We start from the raw sequence: 12,452 nt of genomic DNA, 5'->3' as shown, positions 1-12,452 counted from the left end.
GTTGAATCTATGAAAAACTGGACTGGACTGAAAATCAGTAGCAAAAATGTGATGCAATGATGCCTTTAAATGTGAAACTTTGGGGTTTTATCCTCAGTATGTAGGGCGGAGGTCAGGACAGCGATAGAGCCATCTGTAAAACACGGTGGAGGCTCTGTCATGGTTTGGGACTACATTTCTGTCAGGGGTGTTGGAGCGCTTGTTAAAACTGATGTTTTGAATTATACAGATTTTGTTATATACAGAAATATCCAATAAAAACGCCATTAGTACAAGTTACTAATGAATGATGCGATTTGAATAAAGCACAGGTTGACCAGTCAGTCATTTTCTCTTTTAGATTCTTTTATTTAACCAATGTTACATTAAACTAACATAAATAAACATTTTTATGAACAAAAGGCACACAGTTCAAATATAAACAAAGAACGCCTGTACACCTTGTCTCAAAAACAAAAAGAAATTCTACCGTCTCTGAGCGACAGAGCAATCCGAGAGAGATGAGTTTCAAGGGGGTTTGTTGACAGAACGCTACAGCGCTGCCGCCGTTGCAGCAGCATTATGTCTCAGCATGACGTACACGCCTCAGCCCCTCAAAGGAGCCTAAGCGGTGGGCACAACAGCTAAAACGGCATCCGGGAGCAGCACTAGCTTCACGTGAATCCTCTGCCATGAGGTTAACAGTATGTGGAAAGTCCCTCTGAAACTCACATCCACCTCTGGTAAGAAGAGGCCACAAAATAAATGTCTGTTAAACTTAAAAGATTCATACACGCAGCACATATACTTGAAAATGGGCCGGAGGCTGGGTAAACACTTTAACAGGAGGGTCAGGGTTTCCAACAGCTTCTCTGTGGAAGCCTCTGATTGGTCTGTTGCAGCTTCCTCAAAATAATAATGTGGCCAGGTGGTCATTCACAGTACTGAGAGGACGCCAACTGTCTACTACAGCGTTTGTCCAGTGGGAACCACGATCATGTACAAGTCAAAATTACCCAATTAAATTTATTTATTTATATAAGCGCAGGTTCAGAACAACAGTCATCCCAAAGGCGCTTTATAATGTAAGGTAAGGACCCCACAGTATTACAGAGAGAAACCCAACAGGCTCTCGTCAGCAAGCACTTGGCAACAGCGGGGTGGAAGAACTCCCTTTTAACAGGAAGGGACCTCCATCAGAAGCAGGCTCAAGGAGGGGCAGCCAGGCTAGGCTAAGTGTGGGGGTGCGGGGCTAGATTGGGTTTTACCTGCATCTGCTCCAAATAAGTACATTTCCTCTTTTTCCAAAGTGACGATAATCACTTGTCCACAGCAGACAAAGTGTGCTATACGAGTCCACTCAAGTCTGTTGCAGCTGTTTTCAGTTGTCATCCACCTCTGAACAGTAGATTAAAACAGGTGTGTCCTTTGCTAGTCCAGTTTTGTCCAGATGAATCTGGTCTGTTATTCCTTGATGCAGTCCAGGCTAGGTGGATCCAGCTGACTACAGACCGGGAACACAGAGTATTTGCAAACATTTTTTAGTCTGTTTCGACTGGTTTCACCTTCAGTTGGATTAAATTTAGTGTAACAAACCGATTACAATAGAGTCTGTTAAACCAAAGTGGACATATACTTTCTTTTTAATTGGTCTTAATTGTTATTTTAAAGTGGCTGTAGATGAGTAGATCCATTCATCTACAACCTGAACAGACTCTGCACATTAAGTGTTTGCAAATACAGACACCGCGTTGCAATCTTGGCTCAGACAGCGACTGTACTGGGCACCTCCTCATAGTGAATGATGAAGTAAGGGTAGCTCTGGTCATCATTGAAGATGACAAAGATCTGGGGGTCCATCCAGTTGTCCACGCAGGAGTCATAGAGGTCGCTAGAGGCGTCACGAGGGTTGATAGGTGGAGGCCGTCGCATAGAGGGATTTCCTACAGTATACCTGTGTGAAAACAAAGAGGAAAACAGAAAAGCTCAGTTAAGGAGCTGGGACTCTGGAGATACAAGATAATAATTTACCACACAGAAATCTAAATTTCAAGATTACAAGATTACTGCCGTATCTTTCGCCACACTTCATATAATATAGCATGTAGCGACTGTATGAAATGAAACTGTGCACTGTAGGCGGGTTGTTTTTCCTCGCTTAAATATTCATGTCAATCCCCAAAGACCCGTCATCCATCAGTCTCTGTGCTGCTTATTCGGGGATCATAAATAAGACAAAGGCAGCGGGTAGAGACGTGGAGTCTGTGTTGCTGTTCGGGTCTGACGCTTATGCCGTGGAACAGATTGGACCCAGGTTTACAGACAGAGTGTTGTTCCTAAACCGCCACACAATCCCCTGGGTGCACCACACACTCTCTGCTACAGCAAAACAAAGCCGGCAACGTACGATGGGCACAGCCAAATCAGCTGTTTTACATGTGTGGCTCTACATTTGACTTGCATTTTAAAAGGAATTTGTGTAGCATGACGATAGTATGACATGAAAGATGGTTTATGGAAAAGAACCTCCGGTTTCTCACGATCCAAATTGATGGCGATGTGTTCTGTAAATCGAAATGTAGAAGTACTCGAGCGTTTGCGAGAGACGGGGGTCAAAAAGGAAAAGTTGTTTATGCAGAGCCGTGCACTGGAGGGAACATACTTGTCAAACACTGCAAACGGTTCATTAGGGACGCTAAACCGCGCAAGCCAGCGATAAACCCAGGACACATAAAGCCTTGATTTAGCATTTACCAAACTATGTTCTTTCCGACCTCCTCTAAACCAAAGCAGATTTACATCTAGCTAAGATGTAAACGGGGAACAATTAAACAAAGCAAAGCACTGTGAGTGGTATAAGTGGGGGCCATTGCTTTAGAGGCACACAAATCACACGATTAAGCCAATATATTCCCAGCAATTTAACCTAAATGACATGTTATTTTTCCCCCTCCAGATAAATAAAACTCCACCCATAACTGGAGATGTTTTCTTATCAGTGTCCACACAAGCATGCACGCACACACCTACCTTCCAGTGAGGACTTTGGCCAGGAACATGCAGTGGACTCCTTTCGGCGAGCGTTTGGAGAAGTTGTGCGAGTAGACAGCTTTACGGGCAAAGTAGGATCCCTGTCCGAACATGGTGGCGTGTTTGCCACAGACTCGGGGGTCGAAGTTGTGCTTGCAGATGCCCTCCACCACGTCGGCCGAGGTGCCGTGGAAGAGGTGACGCTCGCTCAGCTGCCGGTCCCTCTCCGACATGCGCCGCGACATGTACTCCTTCTTCCTGTTGGAGCAGAGGAGGCGAAAGGGGATTTGTCAGCGATTCATTCATTTCAGAAAATAACACACAGACTGTATTGATGAGAAAATACGACTTAACACTAACTGTGACCACAACCTTGCTTGCACTGAAACTGTGGAAAAACGCAGCCCTGAATCTGGTTCTTGCGCAACGATCGGTACAGTGACGCTGTAACGCGCTGCTCATTTTGAAAGTGTTTCAGGCCAGAAAGGCTGTGACCCTGGCATGACCTCCCATGATCTCTCAGCTTGTTAGTGACACACACACACGCACACGCACACGCGCACGCACACGCACACGCGCACACACACACACTTTCCAAATTTAGAAAAGAGGTGATAAACGTTCTCTTTTCACATGAACATTTCACAAGTCATTTGCGTGCAAATACACACACACGCACAAACAGACAAGCAAACAAGCAGTTATGGGTTTCCTGTCATAACCAGAGTGTGGGAAGAGAAACTCTACCGACATTCAGAGGGGGGCAACACTTTCAAATTCAGTGACACGCACACACAGAAACACACACCTTCAGTCATTTTGAAACCGTGTGGTACCCGTGTGGGAGAGTATAACTGTCACAGCTGATAGGCCTTGCCCTGCACTAATCACAGCGGTTAGCCCTGTGTGTTGAAGACAGGAACATCATCATCACCAAACATCTCTCCATCTGCTGTTTTCACACACCACTGCTGACTCGTTCTCACGAAGTCCCACACAGCTGCTCCCATTTGGCCTATTTTCTTTCTTTCTTTCTTACCTCCCCACTCTTTACATTTTTTTACATTAAACCTTTTTTTGATTATCGTTTCAGTCTTAAACGTTTTAGACTTCAATAACAGATATCTGAATAAAAAGGATTAACACCCAGTCTGCACCGCAACAGCACAGTCTGTGAAACTACCACCGTACTCTGGTGCAACTTCAGCAACACTATGGGTTCATTATATAAAACACAGATCGTTGCTGTTAACATCAATACTTATTTTATGTCCTCAAGTGAGGTCAAATCTCTCGACTGTCAAAACAAGTTTTGAAACTCGTGCCTTTCTCATGACATCGTAGATGTTGATTATTTCAGCAGAGCTGTGCTCGACAACACAACCACACATGCATCAAATTCGAATGCCACAGCTTTCCCACAAAGCATGAAAAAAAAAAGAAGCTACATGCAAAAGAAATTAATACATGCAACCCTGCCAGCACACTTACTGACAGAAAAGTTTCCTGGTGTCATGGTTAAAGTTTGTAGGAATTATACATGATTAAAAGACATAATAATAATAATAATATGTCCTATATGTCATAATAATCTGCTTCTCCTCTCACCTCTTATACTTCTCCCATAGGAAGGGGTTCTGCACACGTAGGATCTTGATGATCCTGAACTTGGTCTCCGAAACCGTCTTGTGGAACAGGCTGTACACTGTCCTGTAGCTGCGGTCTTCGCGGGAAACCGGCACCTGAAGGAAGTCCTGGCTCATGGTCATCGGCAACCACGTTTCAGGAAAAAGGCTGGGTGGGTTGGTGGTAGTTGGCGAGAGGGGATATGACGCAGGAAGGTCCATGGACAAAGAGGAGGAAGATGATGATAATGAGGAGGAGGAAGAGGATGATGAGCAGGATGAGGAAGAGGACGACGAACAGCTGAGAGGAGATAGAGAGAGGCCGCTCAAAGTCCTAAAATGAAAGAAAGAAAATGAAGCGTTAGATTTCTGACAGTAGTGTAAGAAATATCATTAATGGTTACTTATTTCCTATGTTAATAGCATATTTAGGGCATATACTGCACATTATATAGACAAATATATTTATATTCAGGACAAACCAAGCTACTGACAATAGGCTGTTTGATTATCAAACTGAATGGGATAAAAGACATTTTATGAATTTGCAAGTTGCTTGATCAGACAAAACAAACATTTATACACATCAGTTTTGGTTCTGGGAAGTTGTGATGAGGTTTATATGAAAAATATTCAGTGCAGCTCGAATTTCTATACTCAGATCTGCAGGCAAAGGGACGTTTTCGGTTTGTAGCCTGAGTACTACCGACCAATCACATATAAGAAAGCAGCTGTAGCTGTGTGCTAATTCTGTCACCTTGAATAAAGTATGATTCATTTCATTTTACATGCAATATAAAGTCATTAAAAATGTTACTAGGAAGTATTATGTAAGTTAGGACTAATTAGAGGGTAGTGAGATGATCTTACTCGCATGCAATCTTATAAATAACTAGACTACGCAATTTCTGGAGAAACTGTGGTGGGATTGTTGCTATGAGTGGACTCAATCTGTAGCTTGACTTCAGTGCAGCTAAAAAGCCAGAGATAAAGGGGTTGGCTAACAGAGTTGAAGAGAGATGGCTCATAAACACAAGTGTACTGTACCTGAGATAGCAGCTACCTGGTACATAATGGGATTACTCTGAGTGATCATAATAATTTCTGCCATACTGGTTTTGTATTCAAAGTGTAGTCACCCTCACTGTTCAGGGACATTTACCTTGCTGTAGTAAAGCTGTCCCTCCGCAGTACGCAATCATTTTGTGCGTGGGAAAATATTTACAGTTAAAAAAAATAAAATATAAAAATGATTTCTGAAAAGTGTGTTGATGAGGATTACATAATATAGACAAAAAAGTGTCACCCTGAAAAACATCCCACACTGTACTTGAACCCTCGACCTTCAACATACAAGGGACAGCGTGAGAGGTAACTTAGCCCCTAAGCCACTGAGGAATGTGTGACACAGGAGGGGCTCTCACCAACTTCAATTGTTTTGAAGTATGGTCTGTTTACACAAAAAAAAAAAAGACAACGAAAAATATCAATAAACTGCTCATAGTTGAAAATCCGCATTATGAAAAGGCCTCCACACGATGCTCAGAAAGACCGGACAACTGTGACTGGATCAGAAGCGCCGATTACTCTGATCAAGTGTGCTTCACAGAGGGATGATAGCTGCTGCCCTTTATTGAAACCTCATCTCTTTTCATCTGCCTTTACCCATGCCTGCTGAAGGTCAGTGAGAGCAGCTTTGCAGGAATTTACAGCAACCAAACCATCACCTAATGGCACCCCAGCACACTCCCCATCTCTCCACCTTCCTATAGCTGTGCTCCCATATGCCTACAATCAATACCCCCCCCCCCTCCCCCCATACACACACCCAAAAATCCCCAAGAGTGAAACAAAACTGCCCGCCTGCCTGCCGCAGTGGACTAGCATTTCCACGAGCGCGCTCTCTAAAAATCATCTGCCACTGACTGTCAACAATGACATCACTGCACAGGGGAGCGGAGCAGCTCCTCAGCAGCCGTCAGCCATCACCGACCAAACAAAACAACAGGACTGCGCGAAAATGAAACCCAGACACCAAACAAGACAACAGGGAGGCGAAGTGAAGCAGAGACAGGAGCGAGAACAAGACACGAGGGGGGGAAAATAAAATGCCCATTGTGGAGCTGTCGAAAAGTGACAAAAAAAGAAAACTATTACGTCTGGCATTTGAGTCGGTAACAGTAGTTTGGCTGTCAAGTTATCGCCCTCCAAGTGTAAATGCTGTTAGTGCTATCAGCCATAAGAAAGTGAGTGTGTGTGTGTGTGTGTGTGCGCGCTGTCAGGAGACTGTGATCAGAGTGACTCTAAGTCGGTGCGACAGTTTTTCTCATCTCCTTTCTCTCTCTCTCTCTCTCTCTCTCGCTTATCTTGTCTGTCCGGTCTCGATCTCTCCCCCCTCCTCCCTGAAATCGATGTCTCTATTCCCTGTGTGCTTTGAAGAGATCACAGACAGCCTGCTGCAGAAAACAAGTGTGAAATGAAAAGGGACAGATAAAACGAGAATGATGGACTTGGGGGAGAGAAAAGAGTGAGGAAAAAAAGAAAAGGAGGAAGATTAGGGGCAGATAACAAGGGAGGGAGAGAGGGGAGGAGATGGCTGAAAATAACACCGGCAGAGCAGAAAGAGATGACAGAAGGAAGGCGGGGGGAGAGCGGTGGGGAGGGGAGTGAGGGGGGAGAGTGCCAATCAAGCTAATGACCTCAACCTCCAAGCCCAAGCACAGATTGTTCCTGATAGACACACACACAGACACACACACGCCAACAAACTGTTTCAGGTCACTCGAAAGGACACCGGACGGACTGACAGCCATTCCTTTACACAAATAAAATTCCCATTTTATTGGATCGCCTGGCTAGAAGCTTTTTTTTTTCTTTTTTGGTGCCCATTGTGTGACTGTGATCAGATAAAGTAATTAACTGAAGCTCACACACACACCAAATGGATGACAACGTCCCATAACAAGTCACTCAATCCAAATTCCAGCTCCCCACAGGAACATTTCACACTCCTTCACTCACCAACTCCACTCTGCTGTGCACCCAGTCTGGAAACCATTTAGACCTCATTCACTTCCTCAGCTGTGCTCTGCGTCTCCCTCCTTCTCCCTCTCTCTCTCTCTCTTTTCCTTCTCTCCTTTTCTCCCTCCATCTCCTGCTCTCCATTTTGTCTTCCCCTGCCTGTCAGGGCCCCGGTAGGAACAGCTCGTTCTAGCGTTCGCTCTGTGTGGGAAACTGGCAGGACACCGCTACAGCAGCCTGCTCGGCAAAGGAAGTGAAAGATTCTGCAAATGGGGTGAAATGACTCCACTTGTTTCCAATCTGGTATTACTTGTTTCAAAAATAAGACCCGAGTGCTGCAAGCCAGATCACTTCACTGCTATAAGGACAGGAAGTTGACTGAGCTAAAGAAAGATTTTTTTTTTTTTTTTTTTTTTTTAAAGAAAAGAGGGGAAAGAAACGCATTAGAAAAGGTTCGCTAGATCTGGAGCGCTAATGTTTTGCTTCTTTTCACCCCTTCCTTGATTTCTGCCTCTGCCCCGTCTCTCGACTTGACTCGTCTGTTCTCGTTCGCCTCCTTTATCTCATTTTCCCGTCCATCTGCTTCGCTCTGCACAGGACATCTCCCCGTGTCCCAGTGACTCTGTTTGACGTGCCAAAAATCTGTGCCGTGGTAAAGATGGGGTTTGAGTTTAGCTCAGGCTGCCAGTGTGCAGCAGAAAAGATAAAATGTGAATACAGTGTTCAGTATTCAACGCTGACTGTGACATTAACATCATGTACCGACCTCTGTGTGCCTGCAGCGTCTCCAAACTACAAATTCAGGATGCTCAGAGAACACAGAGAGCCACAAGAAGATGGCGTGTCAGATACTCAAGAATCAACTTTGTGTGCGAGTGACTTTGCACATGTTGCCAGGGACTTTTTTTGTGTTGAACGCAGAACTTTGTTCTAAAAGTCAGTGTTGCTTCATGTGCAAAATACTAAATGTTCTCTGATCTAAGTGCTAAACGATTTAGACAGCTCTGCTGGAAAGTACAAAGGCAAGCCAGCAGGGAAAAACAGAAAAGCAAGGCTATTAATCTAGTTAATGACTGCTACCTTTCAAATGAGAACTGCTACTATTAATTAGTACCAATACTAAGCTCTGGAAAAAGTCGTTTTCTGGCATTACTTACTATAAGGCTGGGTGTATCTTGGCAATAGTCATTATGTGATTAACAGCTTTGGCCTCAGATGCAGTCCTTTATTTAAAGTCTGCATCACAACAACCGTCACATTAGGTAGTTCAGAACAGCCACCATACTGGGTGTATCACTCCGCCCAATCTAAACTAAGCCTAATGCCCGCGCAGAGTACAATACAGTTCCTATGAATACAGTAACACGTTCACAAAAACGAGTCTCTGCTTACATTACTGCAAGCGATGCTCTGAGAGCAAATCCACTAAGTCACTGTGGAGACATCTCAGCTGTGTTGTTGTTTATCTACTCGAGCCATGTCTTCACCATGGCCAAAACCTCAACCTCTGGATCCAGCTTTAGCTCTATTAGTGCTCACCTCCTAACCACAAAAGCAAAGCTGTAGTTAGATCTAATATCAGCCATGTTTACTTACTGTAGGTGTGGTGTGAGAATCACGGAGGACATGAACATGGGCCGCTTCTTGATCTGACGTCGGAACCCGAAGACTGCGTTCTGCTGGAAGCCCTCCCTGATGTTGAGGATATACTGGTTCTGGAGCGTAATGAACCTCACCTCCTTAAGACCTCTCGAACTCGCCTCCTCTATGAGCTTAACCACAGGCTGTGGAGCAGAAGGAAAGGGAGGGAAAACACATTTGTTTACCATTTTCTGCAGGTAACTTCTGCATTTTTCCATTTTACCTGTAAATCAAATGTGGCCATTGCAAAGACGATAAATAAAAGGTCACACATGGATAAAAAGCTGTGTTACAAAAGCAAGTAGTTTGTGTACATGAGAGCTGTTTTTCTAAATCCACCCCATCACTGGACAATTGATTAATGTGGGCGAAGCTAATGTGTCTGGCATCTTGTTCGCAGAGCCTGAATGCACCCGAACACACACAAATAAATGCACCGAATGGCTCACCTCGGAGTATTCCCTCCAGCCAAAATTGTCTCTGCAGTAGTACTTCCACACTGTGTGACAGCTGGGGGTGGGGTTTGGGTTCATCGCAGGCAGGGGTAGAGGGCTGGGGGGGGTGCTCAGTCGTCGAACGCAGTCAAACTCGAGGTCGCACACTCGCATCGTCCCAAAGTCTAGGGCAAACACTCGACCCCTGCAACACAAGGTTTGAAGTCATTAGAATAACTACGTAGCTAAGCGCTGCAGTCAGCAATGCACATTAACCCGGACGGCTAGCACGCAGGGCTGTGGAGTGATGACCTTGTTGTTAAATGGTCACAGTTTATATTTCCATTAGAAGCTGTGCTACAAAGCACGAAGCTGTTGATGGAACGTTAACTTAATCCGTGAGCCCTGGAGCAGGATGATCAAACCTCTACTTAGTCACTTATACTGAGCTGCATAGGGTGTAAATTTAAAGTAAATGACTTACAAATGAAAAACAGAAAGCCATACATGACAACTGTGCTTCAAAGTGCCCTTGAGCAAGTTACTAGGATTAACTTTACTTTGACTTCCCCATGGAACCAGCTCATGGGAACAGCTCTCTCGTTATGTACAACGATGGCTGACATTGCTCTCAAATCTTTACAGTAAGTAACCAAACAGCTGCCTAGCAAATTTTATATTATATAAAAAGATAGGTTAGCCCTTCCAAATCAAAACATCAGTAAACATCAACAAAGAAAATACCAGAACAATAAAAAAAAAAAAAAAAAAAAAAAAAAGTTAACCAAACAAATTTAAAAATGTGAGTTTTTAGTTGTTTTCTTCTGTGTGTGTGTGTGTTTTTTTAAAGTGATCACCGAGTCCACAGATCTAAGGCTCTCAGACTCTGTAGCTCGCTCTCTCTGAGAGAGCTACAGAGTCTGAGAGCCAATGTTGAAAAAGCTGTGTCCTTTTCAGCCTCATATGATATGCAGCCAGCAGGCCCTGATCACATGACCTCAGGGACCTGCTGGGGACATAAGAATGTAAAAGTTCACTGATGTAAGCTGGTGCTTGTCCATCTACAGCTCTAAAAGTCAGAACCACAGTCTTAAAATGAATTCTGCATTCAGTGGGGAGTTAGTGCAGCTGCAGACGATTCGGGGAGTTTTTGCTTTAACAAGTGAACAATGAATTACAATAATTTAGACATGATGATAATAATGATAATACTCCAGCCCCTGCTCTAAAGCCTTGCTATTTCGAGTAGCAAACAATCAGGTTAACCTACAGAATAATGATCTAGTAGCTGTAGGTGGTCAGTGAATGCACTTCAGCATAGTACAGTAGAATATCTAAACACAGAGTTACCATCTGCCAAAAAAATAAATAGGGGAAACACATAATCTTTTCACGCCCATACAACCTCGCCTTAACCCCTCTCTGTCCCAACACACGCGGGTCAAAAACACTGTTGCGTGCATGTCTGAGTGTGTGCATGTGCATCAGTCGCGCTGCATTAGTCCTCCCTCGAGCCTCCGGCAAATCCTTTCTGGGTCAGACATACCACTTACATAAATGTGGCCAAACACACTGGCGTGCTATGGCAAGGACATACATATATTTAACACACTAAACATGCACATGACACTACAGCCATAGAACCGGGCACATTGCATGATGATGTTAATTGTCTCATTGATATTAGTGAGAAGCTAAGTGAATGTAACATGAAAATGTTAGACTGTGTGTGTGTTACTTTAAAAAAGTACAATACACAGTTTAGAGGTTTCCCACTGAAAAACAGAGAAGTGGAGCAGCAGCAGTAGCGCTGAAACCTCCTTATAAGTTCAACAGCCTGAAGCGGTGAAACCTCGTATTATAATGGCCGAAGAGAAAACAAGTCTTCAGTTTCATCCACTAAGTGCAGGTACTGGCTGCTGGGGTTACTGGCAAACACACCAGTGTCTCACAGGAAGGTGATAATGAGAGGTCCCGTCTCGTTTTCTGAAAACTCGCATAAACACTGACTCAAATGGTAGTTACATACCCTAAATTTACATCTGTATTTCTGCAAAGTCATACCGCGAACACATCTCTGGAATAGGAAGTGAAATGAGAGTTCATTTAGAGAGCACGTGCAGAAACAAAACAGTAACTGAAGAGTGAGTCACTGATAATCAGATCACCTGATTACCAGAAACACACAGAGAGAAGGTGCAGATAATCCCTGCGACTTTCTGAATTCTTCTCAACTAACGCAGACGCATTTCAGTTTAAAATGGGGAAAAAACAAAACAAAAAAAAATGAATAGCTGTATCAATGTGAAAATGAAAGGCAGAAATGGAAGAGAAAAACAGAACAACAATGAAAAAAGGTGCAAGGGAGTGATGATACAAAAATAAATAAATCTGATTTTCACTGATGCTGATCTTTAGTTTCACCCTGTCCTGCACCTGTGCGCTCTCCTGTGACATGTTTTCATGGTATCGGAACAGAATGTTTTTCGCCTGTGACGGTATGTAATGATGACACGTGTGTGTGTGTGTGTGTGCGGCTAACTAACAAACCATGCACAAGTGTTATGAAAAAATGAACTTGAGCTTTCCATCCTACCTCACTCATTACCACAGTGTCGTTACTGATATGTTTTCATTTAAAAGCATGCTTGTTATATTTACGCCTCAGGTCTGCTGTACTCTGGTCTACTAGGACCTCTAAAAAGACTGTTTGAAAAGCCTC

General features: G+C 43.8%; 1 protein-coding gene across 1 annotated transcript in view; it reads right to left on the bottom strand.

The window, feature by feature from the left end:
• Positions 1-327: 327 nt before the first annotated feature.
• The window catches only part of LOC102297672 (TCDD-inducible poly(ADP-ribose) polymerase), a 19,632-nt gene continuing 7,507 nt past the window's right edge, over positions 328-12,452 (bottom strand). The window contains exons 3-7 of the mRNA XM_005920113.3: positions 9,746-9,935; positions 9,252-9,439; positions 4,618-4,968; positions 3,010-3,267; positions 328-1,933 (exon numbers count right to left, since the gene is read on the bottom strand). Of these exons, the coding sequence (XP_005920175.1) occupies positions 1,744-1,933; positions 3,010-3,267; positions 4,618-4,968; positions 9,252-9,439; positions 9,746-9,935 (1,177 nt within the window). The 3' untranslated portion in view covers positions 328-1,743. The remainder of the gene's footprint in view (positions 1,934-3,009; positions 3,268-4,617; positions 4,969-9,251; positions 9,440-9,745; positions 9,936-12,452) is intronic.

Source organism: Haplochromis burtoni, unplaced genomic scaffold (genome assembly GCF_018398535.1).
Source record: "Haplochromis burtoni strain Fernald_Lab_line unplaced genomic scaffold, NCSU_Asbu1 Contig_38, whole genome shotgun sequence".
NCBI lineage: Eukaryota > Metazoa > Chordata > Actinopteri > Cichliformes > Cichlidae > Haplochromis > Haplochromis burtoni.
This window is presented reverse-complemented; position numbering and strand designations above follow the sequence as displayed.